Genomic DNA, 19,270 nt, shown 5'->3' with positions numbered 1-19,270 from the left:
CCGATCGCTTTTATAATAAAGTCCCACTTTTTCCCCTTACAAAATGCTTTACTATTAAAAAAAACAAACAAATAAAGCAAAAAAGTTACACATATTTGGTATCGCCACGTCCGTAACGACCCCGACTATAAAGCTATTACATTATTTAACCCGCACGGTGAACACCGTAAAAAATAAAATAAAAAACAATGGAAAAATTGCTGTTTTTTGTGAATCCTGCTGACTTTAAAAAAATGTGATAAAAAGTGATCAAAAAGTCGCATCTACTCCAAAATGGTACCAATAAAAACTACAAGTCATCCCGCAAAAAAAAGCCCACATACAACTGCATCGGCGAAATGGATATGGTGACACAAAAACAAATAATTTTGAAAAAAAAGTGTTTTTACTGTGTAAGTAGTAAAACAAACAAAATCTATACAAGTTTGGTATCGTTGCAATCGTAACAACCCGTTGTATAAAGTTATTGTGTAATTTATACCACACAGTAAACAGTATAGATTTAGGATGCAAAAAAGAGTGGCGAAATTTCAGATCTTTTTCTATCCCCCCCCCCCCCAAAAAAAAGTTAATAAAAGTTAATCAATAAATAATATTTATCCCAAAATGGTGCAATTAAAAAATAAAACTTGTCCCGCAAAAAAACAAGACCTTATACAGCTATGTCAACGCAAAAATAAAAAAGTTATAGCTCTTCGTATGTGACGATGGAAAAACGTAAAAAATGGCTCGGTCATTTTGGCCCAGAATGCAAGCAGGGGGAAGGGGTTAAAGATTGCTACAACCGTATATAATTTAGCAGAGCTGGAAAAGCATGTTAATGGAATGGGAGAGTCAGGGAATTTGGCTCGATATCTCATGTCTACGGCTTTTTTATTTAGTTCTTATAATGCTTTCTAACTGACATTTTCTAATAACAATAATAACTCTTATTTTTATAGCAACAACAACCAAGCACTTTACAATCGGTGAAGCAACAAAGTAAAATGACAGGTAAAGAGAACAAGTGAGACAAAAAGAGAAAACACCCTACCCGTAAAAGCTTGCACTCTAAATGGAATGAGAGGGGTGAGGTTGTGTGTGGGCCATGATCTATGGTTGTAGCTGAAATAACGTTATGTGATATGGGCATCCTTTAATAAACGAGTGGAAAAAAACTAGCTTAAAGAGAACCTTTCACCTCCGCATACATGTACAGCTGAGTGCAGCATGTAATGGGCAGGGCTGCACAAACCCTGGGGCACTTTACATTTATTTTCTACCCTCCTCCGTTATTTAGATATCGGTGCTGTTATATTTGGCGCTCGATATTTAAATAACCCCCTGAACTGTCAATGGGGCGAGTAATGGCAAGGGGGCATGTTACTATGGCTGTGACAATGTCCAATCAGATACGGACAGTGTTACAGCAAGAGCGAGAATAGAGGAGAGAGTGTGCGTGCGCGCCCGCACGCTGTCACTCTTCAACTGTCAAGATCAGTCTTCTGCCGAACTGGCAAGGGGGTGTGTCACTGCTACGGACAGTGTAAGAGCTGGGGAGAGGAGAGCGCGCATGCCATCTCCTCTATTCTCGCTCTTGCTGTAACACTGTCCGTATCTGATTGGGCAGTGTCACAGCCATAGTAACACGCCCCCTTGCCATTACACGCCTCCAGTTTAGGGGGTTATTTAAGTATCGGGCGCCAAATATAACGGCACCGATATCTAAATAACGGAGGAGGGTAGAAAAATGATTTAAAGTGCCCCAGGGTTTGTGCAGCCCTGCCCATTACATGCTGCACTCAGCTGCACATTATATGGGGAGGTAAAAGGTTCTCTTTAAGGGCTTATTTCGATGAACGAACTGTTTTGCACAATCTAGTCGTGCCCGGGCAGAATCCATTTTCACGGATCCCTCATAGACTTAAGTCTATTGGGGGATCTGTGAAAACTGACAAAAATAGGATATGTCCTATGTTTTCACAGACCCTTCACACGGTCCGTTAAAACAACGGCTGTGTGAACAGCCTCATAGAAATACATGCAGACGTGTGACAGCCATTAAAAAAAAACAGGCCTTCACACGGACTGCATATAGGTTCTTCTGAATAAGCCCTAAGGCTGTGACTAGTAAGTAGGAGTAAGTCTAAGGGTATGTTCACACGAGGGCGTCCGTAACGGCTGAAATTACGGGAATGTTTCAGCCTGAAAACATCCCCGTAATTTCAGCCGTAACGGCATGTGCAGGCGCTTGAACGCCGCGTCCATTACAGGCGTAATTAGCGCTGCTATTCATTGGAGTCAATGAATAACGGCTCCAATTACACCCAAAGAAGTGACAGGTCACTTCTTTGACGCGGGCGTCTATTTACGCGCCGTCATTTGAGAGCGGCGCGTAAATTACGCCTCGTGTGAACAGACAAACGCCTGCCCATTGCTTTCAATGGGCAGATGTTTGTCAGCGCTATTGAGGCGCTATTTTCGGACGTAATTTGGGGCAAAAACGCCCGAATTACTTCCGTAAATAGGCCGCGTGAACATACCCTAAGGGTCTGAGGCAAAGAGTTCCATAGGATTAGTGGGGAATGAGAAAAGTCCTGAAAAGGAAAGTGAGAGGATGCAATAAGGAAGGCTAAGTGTCGTATGTCACAAGTGGCGAGAGCACAAGTGGGTTGGTAGATGGAGATAAAAGTGGAAATATATGATGGTGCAGTATTCTATAAATCCTTTCTAACATGGAACTTTCCATTTCAAGGCATTTTACTTTATGGTATTTCAGAACAAGTAACATATATAGGTTTTGCTTCAGAAGAAACATTTAGCACCAGCATCTCAGCAAAAGTTTGATATGCTTCATCTGTTTCTCTTTCTGCTTGGGAAAACAGATGCTTGGTGTACTACTGCTACTTGATCAGAATACACAAAGACAAAAAAGTTATACTTCTCTCTTTCTGATTTGCCAGATAGATGGCAAACTAAATTAATATGTAATGAAGCCATAAAAATAAAGAAATCATTTATCTGGAGCCCTGTCATACAAGGTTTGCAAATTTAAAAGAACATACAAAGTGGAGTCACATTATTATGACCACCAGCTTATATCCAGAGTAACCGCCGTGTGCAGCACGGACAGCAGCTAGACGGTCTGGGAGTGACTCAATAAGGTGCTGGTAGGTTGTCTCAGGTATTTGGAGCCATGCTGACTGCAGTCGATCCCACATTTGCTGGTGGGTGCGTGGGGGAGGGTCCATAGAGCGAACAACACAATCGAGGTGGTCAAACAGATGCTCAATTGGGTTCAAGTCTGGCGAATTAAGGGGCCAGGGAAGTTCTTGGAAGTCTTGGTCATGTTCTTTCACCCACTGTTGGACATTTCTAGCCGTGTGACATGTCGCATTCTTTTGCAGGAAGATTCCATCTCCCCAGTGAACACAAACAGCATGTATGGGTGGACGTGATCTGCAAGGATGGATTCCTACCCAAATCGGTTCAGAGTGCCTTCCACATGGATAAGTGGGCCCAGGGAATGGCATGAAAAAATTCCCAAAACCATAACACTGCTTGTGTTCTTCCAGCAATGGATGCAGGGTTTTTGTTCTCTGATGTTTCTCGCCTGACACGCCAATGTCCATCCGTTCGTTGAAGCAGAAAATGTGACTCATCGGAGAAGGCAACCCTTTGCCAATCATCAGTGGTCCAATTCCGATACTGCCGTGCAAATTTAAGCCTTTTTTCCCGATGCACCTTTCTTAGCATAGGAGCATTGACCATCCATCTGCTTCGGAGCCTGATACGCAGTAGGGTTCGCTTAACTGTTGCTTTAGACACACATCTGGTAGCCCCCTGGTTGATTTTCATGGTAAGCAGCTCCACTGTAGCGTGTCGTTTGGCCCTGGTGCACCTTCATGGCCGACATTCACCTTCCATAACCTAACAACGCCCGGGTGCATATAAAACTATACAAATCTATATTCCACATTGTATTACTAGTTTAAAACACAAGTAACAAACATAAATAATGCAAATAATGTTACTGAATAATACCCCCATACAGTTACTTAACAATACCGCCACACCATAACCACATAGTGACTGAATAATACCCCCATACAGTTACTGAACAATACCGCCACACAATAACCACAGTGACTGAATAATACCCCATACCGTTACTGAATAATACCCCCACACTATAACCCCATAGTGACTGAATAATACCCCCCTACTGTTACTGAATAATACCACCACACAATAACCACATAGTGACTGAATAATACCCCTATACTGTTACTGAATAATACCTCCACACCATAACCACAAAGTGACTGAATAATACCCCCATACTGTTACTCAATAATACAACCACATAGTGACTGAATAATACCCCCATACAGGTACTGAATAATACCTCCACACCATAACCACATAGTGACTGAATAATACCCCCATACTGTTACTGAATAATACCGCCACACCATAACCACATAGTGACTGAATAATATCCACATACTGTTACAGACTAATACCCCCACATCATACCCACATGGTGACTGAATAATACCCCCATACTGTAAGTGAATAATATCCACACACCATAACCCCATATTGACTGAATAATACCACCATACGGTTACGGAAGAATACCGCTACACCATAACCACATAGTGACTGAATAATACCGCCATACTGTTACTGAATAATACCGCCACACCATAACCACAGTGACTGAATATTATCCCCATACGATTACTGAATAATACCTCCACACCATAACCACATAGTGACTGAATAATACCCCCATACAGTTACTGAATAATATCGGCACACCATAACCACATAGTGAATCAATAATACCTCCATACTGTTACTGAATAATACCGCCACACCATAACCACATAGTGACTGAATAATACCCCCATACTGTTACTTAATAATACTGCCACACCATGACCACATAGTGACTGAATAATATCCTCATACTGTTACTGACTAATACACCCACACCATACCCACAAAGTGACTGAATAATACCCACATACTGTTACTGAATAATATCCCCACACCATAGCCACATATTGTCTGAATAATACCGCCATACTGTTACTGAATAATACCGCCACACCATAACCACAGTGACTGAATAATATCCCCATACGATTACTGAATAATACCTCCACACCATAACCACATAGTGACTGAATAATACCCCCATACAGTTACTGAATAATATCGGCACACCATAACCACATAGTGAATCAATAATACCTCCATACTGTTACTGAATAATACTGCCACCCCATAACCACGTAGTGACTGAATAATACCCCCACACAGTTACTGAATAATACCCCCATACTGTTACTGAATAATACTGCCACACCATAACCACATAGTGACTGAATAATATCCACATACTGTTACAGACTAATACCCCCACATCATACCCACATGGTGACTGAATAATACCCCCATACTGTAAGTGAATAATATCCACACACCATAACCCCATATTGACTGAATAATACCACCATACTGTTGCGGAAGAATACCGCTACACCATAACCACATAGTGACTGAATAATACCGCCATACTGTTACTGAATAATACCGCCACACCATAACCACAGTGACTGGATAATATCCCCATACGATTACTGAATAATACCTCCACACCATAACCACATAGTGACTGAATAATACCCCCATACAGTTACTGAATAATATCGGCACACCATAACCACATAGTGAATCAATAATACCTCCATACTGTTACTGAATAATACTGCCACCCCATAACCACGTAGTGACTGAATAATACCCCCATACTGTTACTGAATAATACTGCCACACCATAACCACATAGTGACTGAATATTACCCCCATACTGTTACTGAATAATACTGCCACACCATAACCACATAGTGACTGAATAATACCCCTATACTGTTACTGAATAACACCTCCACACCATGACCACATAGTGACTGAATAATACCTCCATACTGTTACTGAATAATACCCCCACATCATACCCACATGGTGACTGAATAATACCCCCATACTGTAAGTGAATAATATCCACACACCATAACCCCATATTGACTGAATAATACCCCCATACAGTTACTAAATAATACCGCCACACCATAACCACATAGTGAATCAATAATACCTCCATACTGTTACTGAATAATACTGCCACCCCATAACCACGTAGTGACTGAATAATACCCCCACACAGTTACTGAATAATACCCCCATACTGTTACTGAATAATACCGCCACACCATAACCACATAGTGACTGAATATTACCCCCATACTGTTACTGAATAATACCGCCACACCATAACCACATAGTGACTGAATAATACCCCTATACTGTTACTGAATAACACCTCCACACCATGACCACATAGTGACTGAATAATACCTCCATACTGTTACTGAATAATACTGCCACACCATAACCACATAGTGACTGAATAATACCCCTATACTGTTACTGAATAACACCTCCACACCATAACCACATAGTGACTGAATAATATCCACATACTGTTACAGACTAATACCCCCACACCATAACCACATAGTGACTGAATAATACCCCTATACTGTTACTGAATAACACCTCCACACCATGACCACATAGTGACTGAATAATACCTCCATACTGTTACTGAATAATACTGCCACACCATAACCACGTAGTGACTGAATAATACCCCCACACTATTACTGAATAACACCCCCATACTGTTACTGAATAATACTGCACACCATAGCCACATAGTGACTGAATAATACCCCCGTACTGTTACTGAATAAAAAAAACACTATACAATGACCAATATTACCACCATATAGTGACTATATAGTGGTAGATGCCAGTTATACAGGCGCTCTGCAGACAATATAAGTGATAACAGCACATTTATATCTAGTGACTCACAGGTAATGTTTCCTCTAGAGTCGTTCACTTTCCTAATTTTTCTCCATCCGGTCCAGACCACTATGATGACTTATTCCAGCCACGACTCGTCTCTGCAGAATTTGAAGCACAGACATGTTGGTTTCTTGCTTTTCCAGCACCCTCCAGAGTCCATACCTATACCCCGTCCTCTAAGCAAACTCGTAATCCACAGTGCCCCAGATGGTAATAATGATCCCTCAGTGCTCGTCACAATAAAAGTGCCCCATCAGTAACCGTGCACCCTTTGTGCCCCCACAGTAATAATACCCCTCGTGCCCCCTTGTATATAGCGCCACAGCATCCCCTGTAGATAGCACCACACAGCCCCCCCTTTGAAGATAGTGGCACACAGCCCGCTTCTTGTATATAGTGCCACCCAGCCCCCCCTTGTATATAGGGCCACGCAGTCCCCGTTTGTGTATAGTGACACAGAGAGCTCCCCCCTCCCCATGTATACAGACACAGCCCCCCTCCCCTTGTATATAGTGACACACAGCCCCCCCCCACCCATTGTATACTGTGACACAGCCCACCTCCCCTTGTATATAGTGACACACAGCTCCCCCCTCCCATTGTATATAGTGACACACAGCTCCCCCGTCCCATTGTATATAGTGTCACACAGCTCCCTCCCCCTCTGTATATAGTGATACACACCCCCCCTCCCATTGCATATAGTGTCACACAGCTCCCCCGTCCTGTTGTATATAGTATCACAGAGCTCCCTCCTCCCCTTGTATATAATGTGACACAGCTCCCCCTCCCCTTGTATATAGTGGCACACAGCCCCCCTCCCCTTGTATATAGTGACACACAGCCCACTCCTTGTATATAGTGTCACACAGCTCCCCCCTTCCATTGTATATAGTGACACAGCCCTCCTCCCCTTGTATATAGTGACACACAGTCCCCCTCCCCTTGTATATAGTAACACAGAGCCACCCTCCCCTTGAGTATAGTGCCACACAGCTCCCCCCTCCCATTGCATAGTGTCATACAGCTCCCCCTCCTGTTGTATATAGTGTCACACAGCTCCCCCCTCCCCTTGTATATGTGACACAGCTCCCCCTCCCCTTGTATATAGTGGCACACAGCCCCCTCCCCTTGTATATATAGTGATACAGCCCACTCCCCGTGTATATAGTGTCATACAGCTCCCCCTTTCCATTGTATACAGTGACACAGCGCCCCTCCCCTTGTATACAGTGACACACAGCCACCCTCCCCTTGTATATAGTGACACACAGCTCCCTCCCCCCCTTGTATAACACAGCCCCCCTTGTATATAGTGACACGCAACCCCCTCCCCCTTGTATATAGTGACACACAGCTCCCCCCCCCTGTATATAGTGAACCCAGCCCCCCTGTTCATAGTGACACACAGCTATCTCCTTACCCCTGTATATTTTCACACAGCTTCTCCCCTTGTATATATTGTCACAGAGACCCCCCCCCCCCCCCCAAAAAAAAATATTCTACTTACCTTGCCCCGTTCCCGCGACGGACGGAACGCTGCATATACTCCTGGCAGGGCGCATACACAGACCAACAGACCAGCGTGATGCAGTGACGTCATCACGCCGGCCTGCGCAGGGAGTCTTCCCAGCGCCTTATAGGCTGCAGGCCTAACGTGGCCTGCAGCCTATAGTATTCAATAGTATCTGGGTACTGAGGATGCAGATACAATTGAAAGTGGCTTTCGCTAGCACCGAGGCCCCCTCCGGTACTAGTGACACTATTGAGTATGAGGGGGCCCGTGCTGCCTGGACCATAAATGTTATATGCCGGGCGGCGCGGGCCTCCTTTTGCCTCAGGCATGTGGGCCCATAGAGGATGGGGGCCCTGTGCCAATCTTTGCGTACAGCGTTTAAGGCAGCTGAGAGGACCCCCACCCCCTCCAGGCCCCTGTGCAGCTGGACCAGCTACACCGGCGATATGTCCGCCCCTGATATATATATATATATATATATATACATACACTACCGTTCAAAAGTCTAGGGTCACTTAGTAATTTCCTTATTTTTGAAGGAAAAGCACAGTTTTTTTCAATGAAGATAACATTAAATTAATCAGAAATACACTCTATACATTGTTAATGTGCTAAATGACTATTCTAGCTGCAAACGTCTGGTTTTTAATGCAATATCTACATAGGTGTATAGAGGCCCATTTCCAGCAACCATCACTCCAGTGTTCTAATGGTACATTGTGTTTGCTAACTGTGTTAGAAGGCTAATGGATGATTAGAAAACACTTGAAAACCCTTGTGCAATTATGTTAGCGCCGCTGTAAACAGTTTTGCTGTTTAGAGGAGCTATAAAACTGACCTTCCTTTGAGCTAGATGAGAATCTGGAGCATTACATTTGTGGGTTCGATTAAACTCTCAAAATGGCTAGAAAAGAAGAGCTTTCATGTGAAACTCGACAGTCTATTCTTGGTCTTAGAAATGAAGGCTATTCCATGCGAGAAATTGCCAAGAAACTGAAGATTTCCTACAACGGTGTGTACTACTCCCTTCAGAGGACAGCACAAACAGGCTCTAACCAGAGTAGAAAGAAGTGGGAGGCCCCGCTGCACAACTGAGCAACAAGACAAGTACATTAGAGTCTCTAGTTTGAGAAATAGACGCCTCACAGGTCAACTGGCAGCTTCATTAAATAGTACCCGCAAAACGCCAGTGTCAACGTCTACAGTGAAGAGGCGACTCCGGGATGCTGGCCTTCAGGGCAGAGTGGCAAAGAAAAAGCCATATCTGAGACTGGCTAATAAAAGGAAAAGATTAATATGGGCAAAAGCGCACAGAAATTGGACAGAGGAAGATTGGAAAAAAGTGTTATGGACAGACGAATCGAAATTTGAAGTGTTTGGATTACACAGAAGAACATTTGTGAGACGCAGAACAACTGAAAAGATGCTGGAAGAGTGCCTGACGCCATCTGTCAAGCATGGTTGAGGTAATGTGATGGTCTGGGGTTGCTTTGGTGCTGGTAAAGTGGGAGATTTGTACAAGGTAAAAGGGATTTTGAATAAGGAAGGCTATCACTCCATTTCGCAACACCATGCCATACCCTGTGGACAGCGCTTGATTGGAGCCAATTTCCTCCTACAACAGGACAATGACCCAAAGCACACCTCCAAATTATGCAAGAACTATTTAGGGAAGAAGCAGGCAGCTGGTATTCTATCTGTAATGGAGTGGCCAGCGCAGTCACCAGATCTCAACCCCATAGAGCTGTTTTGGGAGCAGCTTGACCGTATGGTACGCAAGAAGTGCCCATCAAGCCAATCCAACTTGTGGGAGGGGCTTCTGGAAGGACGGGGTGAAATTTCTCCCGATTACCTCAGCAAATTAACAGCTAGAATGCCAAAGGTCTGCAATGCTGTAATTGCTGCAAATGGAGCATTCTTTGACGAAAGCAAAGTTTGAAGGAGAAAATTATTATTTCAAATAAAAATCATTATTTCTAACCTTGTCAATGTCTTGACTATATTTTCTAGTCATTTTGCAACTCATTTGACAAATATAAGTGTGAGTTTTCATGGAAAACACAAAATTGTCTGGGTGACCCCAAACTTTTGAACGGTAGTATATATGTATATATATATATATATATATATATATATATACACATACATACATATATACATACACAGTCCAGCAATGGAAAAACACAGCACTCCAAAATAACAAAAAATCAGGCCATGTGCTCGTCACCAGGGGATGAATCAATTCCCCTATTTTATGGATAGAAGACAACGTAGAAAGCAGTGACGACACCAGGACTTAAAGGCAGATGCAAGCAAAGTGGATTTATTCACCTCAAAAAAACACAGCAACGTTTCGCTTCAACAGGAACCTTTCTCAAGCCATCTCATTGGCTTGAGAAAGGTTCCTGTTGAACCGAAACGTTGCTGGTTTTTTTTAAGGTGAATAAATCCACTTTGCTTGCATCTGCCTTGAAGTCCTGGTGTCGTCACTGCTTTCTACGTTGTCTTCTATATATATATATATATATATATATATATATATATATATATATAATATATATGTATATATATATAGAGATAGTACATACAATGCATAACTTTTAAAGTAACAATGACATTATATCGTTTGAAAGAAAATCATTAGCATTTATAATTCCCTATATTTTATCATGTGCACCTCCACAAATATAAGATAGCAGTCTTAGGCCAGATTCACAAGAACGTTGAATAAGTCCGTGTGCTGTCAGTGAAATCAACGGAAAGAACACGGACCTATGCAAGTCAATAGGGCTATTTAGACATCAGTGATTTTTCATGCAGCGTTTCTGTTGCGTGAAACTCACTGCATGTCCTATTCTGGTGCGTTTTTGCGGATCACCTACCCATTGACGTCATCCGTGTGCTATCCATGATTCACGCACCAGTTGCTAAAGAAATGCAGAAAAAAATAAAATAAAATATGCACCAACACTGACATTAAAAACTGATGCCACACTGAACAAACACTGATGGCACACGAAACTGCAACGCATGAAAAGCGCTGCGTTTTTTGCGGACGCAAAACGGACACGTTCGTGTGAATCTGGCCTTAGTCTGTGTTGTAAAATGTCCTCTGTTTAGAGTATTCCTCCATTGCACAAGTTTGTACTAATCACAGTTATCTAGAGCAGTAAAAGTTTCTAAGTACTCTCATGAAAATATATATTTTTTTATCATTGCTGTTAATCAATTCTATAAAATTAATGCGCAAACACACTAGGAAAAGCTATTCATCATTACCACTGAGTGCACAAGCGAAATGCAACTTAAAGAGGCTCTGTCACCACATTATAAGTGCCCTATCTTCTACATAATGCGATGGGCGCTGTAATGTAGGTGACAGAAGTGCTTTTTATTTAAAAAACCGATCTATTTTCACCATGTTATTAGCGATTTTAGCTTTATGCTAATGAGTTTCTCAATGGACAACTGGGCGTTGTACAGAGGAGTGCATGAAGCTGACCAATCAGTGACCAATCAGTGGCATACACTTCTCTCCATTCATTTAGTCAGCGCATAGGGATCCTTTTAGATCGCTATGTGCTGTCTTATACTAACACATTAACAATACTGAAGTGTTTAGACCGTGAATAGACATTCCACGGGATGTCTATTCACAATCCCTGCACTTCGTTACTCGTTCTGTGGCAGTTACAGCAGAGGAAGCGTAATCTCGCGAGATTACGTCGTAAATGACAGGTTACAACGAGATTACGCTTGCTCTGCTGTAACTACCACAAAAACATTAACGAAGTGCCGGGATTGTGAATAGACATCCCGTGGAATGTCTATTCACTGTCTAAACACTTCAGTATCGTTAATGTGTTAGTATAAGACAGCACATAGCGATCTAGCAGGATCCCTATGCGCTGACTAAATGAATGGAGAGAAGTGTATGACGCTGATTGGTCACTGATTGGTCAGCGTCATACACTCTTCTGTACAACGCCCACTTGGTCAATAGTAAAGCACGCCCAGTTGTCCATTGAGAAACTCATTAGCATAAAGCTAAAATCGCTAATAACGTGGTGAAAATAGATCATTTTTTTAAATAAAAAGCATTACTGTCACCTACATGATAGTGCTCATCTCCTTATATAGGAAATAGGGCACTTATAATGTGGTGACAGAGCCTCTTTAAAGGGAACCTGTCACCAGCATTTCACCTATTGAACTTTACTCATCCCTCATTGGCCACTGCTATAAAAAGTTTAATTGACATTATCCTATCTCCTAAACTCCTCCTCCGACTGTAAATAACGGTCCCACAAACATTTTGCACCTTTTATCCTAATAATCCGGTATCCTTTGTGCGCACACACCAGAAGAGAACATCAATGCACAAGCGCAGGATTTTGTGTGCTGGGGAAGGCGAGGAGCTGTCAATCAAAAGTAAGGAGGCGGGATTAACTCGGGTAGACTTGAGGAATGAAGATATGACTCTTTTCAAACGAAGATTTGACTCTTTTCAAACAAAGATCTGACTCTTTTATGCTTATTAGCATACGGTGTGGGAACACTAAAAAAACTGAATACTAAAGCTAAGGCCTCATGCACACGACCGTTGCCATGTGCACGGCCATGATTTTCGGGTCGGCCGGCCACGGAGAGTCAGTCGCGAGCCGCCCGCAAATCGTGGGCTGTGCACATGGCCGCGGCCATTATTTTCAATGAGCCTGGACTGCAGAACACGGCCGTAATAAGGCTTGCCCGTTCTTTCTGCAGTCCGGGCTCCGGGGTCGTGTGCATGGCCCCATAGGAATGAATGGGACCGCAATTCTCCCGTGGATTTTCGGGGGAATTGCGGCCGCAAAAGCACATTTGTGTGCATGGGGCCTAAGTAGACAATTATAGGTTATATAGAATTGAATTTCTCCCACTACCACCAGGTATTGCTGGTTTAATAGGTGAAATGCTGGAGACAGGTTCCCTTTAAGCAAAGCAGCATCATCTGTTCAGCAGAGGGCGCTGTTACCAACTCTAACTTCAAACAGAATACACAACACATTACATAGATAATGACTTAATTAGGCAGACAGAAAGATAAGGGCATTGACACATTGCAGACCCACAGTAGTCCTCAATTAGCTGTAGTTTAAGACATTCAAAGGAACAAATGTCAGTTCTCAGCAAATGACTGCTCAAGTTTTCTGTGAGCACCCTATAATCCTTTCTAGATAAATAGTGTGGAGGAGACAAAATATTCAACATACCCCAAATAATATGCTATAATATTCATAGAAAATGTTTAATAATCACTAAATAATTAAACTTATGCCCTGGATCCCTACAAATGTATGCTGTAAGTTGCAAATAAAAAGCGAAAATGTTGAGAATTGGAATACATGCACACTGGGCTAAGAACATGAAATGTTAAAGACAGGACATTACATAATAGGGGTACGCATAGAGAATGCCCAGCATCAAAACCGAAAATCTGTGCCTCATTGATGCCAGTTCATGCGCCACCACACCCCATCCAACAACAGGAGAGCCATTCTCATTTCACGTGGCACTATGCTTTGCGGGTACAATGTTGTTATTATTATTATTATTATTATTATTATTATTTTTTCTATCATTATTGACTGATTACATTTAGACCAGGTTACTTTTCTGGCTCATATAAGATGAGACAATTATATACTATCTATATCTCCTGACTTCTGGAGCAGATGGCATAAAAAAACGACCCAACGTCCTTCATAGGCAGCAACAGACTAACAGACCCATAGGTTGTGGTTAGAGAAGGTGAAAACAGAACTGAAATGTCTGGATTAACACAAGACTCGAGGATAGGGAACTGACACGGCCCGATCTACGGCTCATAGAAGTTCACAGCTTTAGAATATCTGGAGAAATGGAATATTGCCACCCAACAACGCCACCGTCGCACAAAGCAATTCATTATTGGCCAAAAATCCATGTCTATGCGAAGGACAGCTGATAAAACTGTGAAACACTTTGTAGGTATTTTCAATAGAATAAAAATGAGAAAACCTGAAAGGATCAAACCAGCCAACATAAAGTAATTTCGACTGCCTCTGTGAAAGGGTGAGCTGGCACACCTACTAAATTTAATTCCTATCAGTAGTTTTCTATAAACGCACCAATGAACATACATATTTAAGAAATAAACAATATTTCTCCAACTATGCTTTGAGATGTATGGAGAGCATACTGTTGACTATTTGTAAATATATATGGCAAATAATATAAATATGATTATCCACATATATACATCCATCAAAATGTGCATATGACCATTCATGGATGGAGATACTTGACCATTCATGGGTATACACATATGACTATCCATAGGTAAGCAAATTTGACATACATGATCATCAATGGAATTAAATATATTATACATATATAATCAACCATAAATATACATATCTGACAATCCATAGAAATACAAATGTGATCATCCATACCAAATATAAACATCTATAGAAACACATATATGACCATCCGTGGATGTAGAGTCCTGGAGCCGCCAGTACTAACTTGCCTCTATGAATGACATACATATAGAAAGAATATTTTATTTACTCCATGTAATTAAAATCAATAAAGCATGCAAACCGGAGCTCACAGGGTGTTGTCGATGGGTTGTGTGGTTGACATCTCTGCCATATATAATAGATTTCCATTGCCTGATGCCACCACAAATCTCATAACGGCAAAGAGAAGGGTCATAGAAGATATAGGATGCCATGTGGTCTCTTTCTTCAAGGGTTCTCCTTATATCAAAAGTAATAATTCCACAGAACTTAAGGAATGTTGTAGAATTTTATTCTAAAGCCATAGTAGGTCACCTGGAAAAATCCTTGTAAAGGGACCACACTTATGTCCTGAATTGGCGCACATCATAGTAATTTAGGGCAACGTACTGTAGTTGTGTGTATATGACTGAGGAACCGTGACAAGTCATGATCATAGTGACAAGATTGCTAAAGTTCCCTCATAAGTCCCATATATATATATATATATATATATATATATATATATATAACTTATATATATAGAACTGCCCTTGTCATACAGGCCTCAGTATAACACGTCCTCTATGATAAAGAGTCATTATAGTATGGTGTCCTGTGACACATTGCTGGCATGTAGCTAGCCATGGCACATCGCAGATGTGGCACAGCAGCCAGCAGGTGTATATGACTGATAATATAAAGTATACTCACAGAGAGTGGACGTGGTAACAGTCACTGTGAGACTCCCCAGCAATGAAAGAGCTGCTCTCCGCAGGTAAAACCAGCACCCCCTGGGGCTGTGGCAGTGGCGCCCACTGACCCCCATTCCTTGCCAGCCATCCCCCGCGTTCCCCTAGCTCCGGGAAGCTGACCCTGGCAGCGGGCAGCTCCTTGCATTTCCTGCCCTTTGTGGACATACAGGAATCCCCAGGGCGTCTGAGGTAGCTGAGGGCACCAGAGCAGGGCACGGAGGAGTGGTTGGGGATGCAGGCTAGGTCAGGTATATGCAGGACTCTGTACAGCAGGGCACCGAGAAACGATCTGGAGAGTGATGTGATGGGAACGAGGAAGAAATGCAGGAGCAGCAGCTGCCCTCCTCCCGCCCGAGCTCTCCTCCCCCTCCCTCACTGGCCGCCCATCACTTCCCACCGTTGCTAGAAGTCGTGGCTGGAGGACAGCATCCCTCTATCACACGGGCCGCTATTTATCACCTCGTGTGGTGAGAGGGTGTGCTTCGCACCGCACTATACATCCCCTGTCAATACGTTTTACCCCCCAGATGAAGTTTCTTCGCAGAAACACCTGAATGTCACCAGGGCTCCTATAGAAAGTTGGCAGCATGAAGATGGCCACAGTCCGAACAGCTTTAAAACGCGAATTTTTTGTAACATTTTTTTTTTAAGTATTAGATATTAGTTTTAGATAAGTAGAACATGAATAATATACATCAAAGGCACTGTAGCCTGAAGAATAAACTTATAGAGCAAGTATAGTAAATGCGATGATAGGTATACAAAAAATATAAACCAAGGTCCAGTGCATTTAGTAGCTGCAAAGACAAATGATGTTACAAAGTAAAAGGGAGGAATACGAACATAAATAAAACGTCCTGCCACCTATCACTTCACACTCCATGCCCCCTGGAATATTACCACCATGATCACCACATCTTCTCAAAGCGAACAACTCCATCATTTCTGAGAATGGGAACAACATGTATCATATCAATACCTGTTTGAGAAAAATAAATGTTATTAGCTTAGGCTTATATTACTGTCAATTATTCCGTTTAGGCCATTACAGGATTTTTCATATATTTGCAGCCAAGGGTCTGTGCAGAACACTGCACAAACTGAAGACATTTTAACCGCAAGCTCTGTGTCCTGGGCTCCAATTAATTGTAAATTTAATTCTACTCATGTATCAAGTGTTGTATGACAAAAAAAAATTTGTAGCAAATATATCAGAAAATATAGTTTGTACTCCATATTAACTAACCTATTACTTAAGTTTTTACCTCAGATAAGGGCATGGCCAGACGTGGCAGAATTGCTGTGGAATTCCGCAGCGGACAGTCCGCAGTGGAATTCTCCTGCGGGCGTTTTTTACATTTGTTTCAATACATTTTTAGGCAAGTTAGTTCAGACGTTGTGGAAAACTCCGCTGCGGACCATAGACTGCGGTGCAGAATTTTCAGTCCGCAGCATGCACTGACTGTTGCGGAGAAGAAGCGGAATTTCACTGCGGATTTCAGCCTTTGCAATGCAAAAACTGAAATCTGTGGCAAGTCCACTGTGATATCTGCAACGTCTGAATTACCTGTCAAATATGCAAACGCCGCCACGTCTGGCCGTGCACCCTAACCCTGACAAGGCGCATGTCTCAGCAGTCACTATATGCCAACTCTATTACATGATCACCCATTGACTTCAATTGGTGGCATGAATACTACGTATACCCTGCACTCGGACATACATGCCGAGTATATTCTTCTACTCAACTGTGCAAACAATCAGTGTGTTCAATTAACAAAATCATTTTTCTAATAGATTTAAAGAGGCTCTGTCACCAGATTTTGCAACCCCTATCTGCTATTGCAGCAGATAGGCGCTGCAATGTAGATTACAGTAACGTTTTTATTTTTAAAAAACGAGCATTTTTGGCCAAGTTATGACCATTTTCGTATTTATGCAAATGAGGCTTGCAAAAGTACAACTGGGCGTGTTGAAAAGTAAAAGTACAACTGGGCGTGTTGAAAAGTAAAAGTACAACTGGGCGTGTATTATGTGCGTACATCGGGGCGTTTTTACTACTTTTACTAGCTGGGCATTCTGATGAGAAGTATCATCCACTTCTCTTCAGAACGCCCAGCTTCTGGCAGTGCAGATCTGTGACGTCACTCACAGGTCCTGCATCGTGTCGGCACCAGAGGCTACAGTTGATTCTGCAGCAGCATCAGCATTTGCAGGTAAGTAGCTACATCGACTTACCTGCAAACGCCGATGCTGCTGCAGAATCATCTGTAGCCTCTGGTGCCGATGTGTCCTCGCTCGTCTGACACGATGCAGGACCTGTGAGTGACGTCACAGCGTGATCTCTGGAGAACACGGCTGTGTCTGCACTGCCAGAAGCTGGGCGTTGTGAAGGGAAGTGGATGATACTTCTCGTCAGAACGCCCAGCTAGTAAAAGTAGTAAACACGCCCCGATGTACGCACATAATACACGCCCAGTTGTACTTTTACTTTTCAACACGCCCAGTTGTACTTTTGCAAGCCTCATTTGCATAAATACGAAAATGGTCATAACTTGGCCAAAAATGCTCGTTTTTTAAAAATAAAAACGTTACTGTAATCTACATTGCAGCGCCTATCTGCTGCAATAGCAGATAGGGGTTGCAAAATCTGGTGACAGAGCCTCTTTAAGTTGACCATACAGAATATATATGGTGCCATAAAAGTAACATTTATCATTAATAATTGTCATGTAATTGTCATTTAATGTCATTTAACGTTGTATCCAATGTCACAAATTTAGTAAATAAGGATATTGCAAATCTGACCATAGAAAAATCTGACCCACCAACAGTTTTCATTCATCACATAGCTGAACAGAGTACTCATGGTCAGTAAAATACATAAGAAAAAAAACTGAAATTGAGTGAATCAGAAAATATTGAGGCTAGCACTATCAATTAGTATGAGGGCATGCCTATGCAGTAGCCATTTGCCTATATACGTGTATCTAAAAAAAAAAGAAAGACTTTTATTCTGATAATTTTTGGTGTCGATTATTGCTAGAACTGTTGTATAAACTTTTCAATAATCCAAGCTTCCACAAGAGTTTAATAAATGTGCTGTCAATTAACCCTTTCCCGCCGCAGCTACTTTAAGGCTAAATGACAGAGCCCCATTTTTCAAATCTGACATGTGTCACTTTATGTAGTAATAACTTTGGAATGCTTTTACCTATCCAAGCGAATATGAGATTGTTTTCTCGTGATAAATTGTACTTTATGTCAGGGGTAAAATTAGGTCGATAAATTCATTTCTTATTTGGAAAAAAACACCAAAATTTAGAGAAAATTAGCAAAAATTTGCATTTTTCTAAATTTAAATGTATCTGCTTGTAAGACAGATAGTAATACCACACAAAATAGTTACTAGTTTACAGTTCCCATATGTCTATTTTATGTTGGCATCGTTTTTTAAACATTCTTTTATTTTTTATAAGTTTGGCAGCAATTTCTCACATTTTCAAGAAGATTTCAAAAGGCTATATTTATAAGGTCCAGTTTAGTTC

At 41.9% G+C, this 19,270-nt stretch overlaps 1 protein-coding gene across 1 annotated transcript in view; it reads right to left on the bottom strand.

Annotated features, from left to right (window-relative positions):
- Positions 1-16,040, bottom strand: part of TRPC3 (transient receptor potential cation channel subfamily C member 3) — a 346,804-nt gene extending 330,764 nt beyond the window's left edge. The window contains exon 1 of the mRNA XM_075860495.1: positions 15,682-16,040. Within this exon, the coding sequence (XP_075716610.1) occupies positions 15,682-15,887 (206 nt within the window). The 5' untranslated portion in view covers positions 15,888-16,040. The remainder of the gene's footprint in view (positions 1-15,681) is intronic.
- Positions 16,041-19,270: the final 3,230 nt, after the last annotated feature.

Source organism: Rhinoderma darwinii, chromosome 1 (genome assembly GCF_050947455.1).
Source record: "Rhinoderma darwinii isolate aRhiDar2 chromosome 1, aRhiDar2.hap1, whole genome shotgun sequence".
Taxonomy (NCBI): Eukaryota; Metazoa; Chordata; class Amphibia; order Anura; family Rhinodermatidae; genus Rhinoderma; species Rhinoderma darwinii.
The sequence above is the reverse complement of the archived record's forward strand: the minus strand, read 5'-3'. Positions and strand labels throughout refer to the sequence as shown.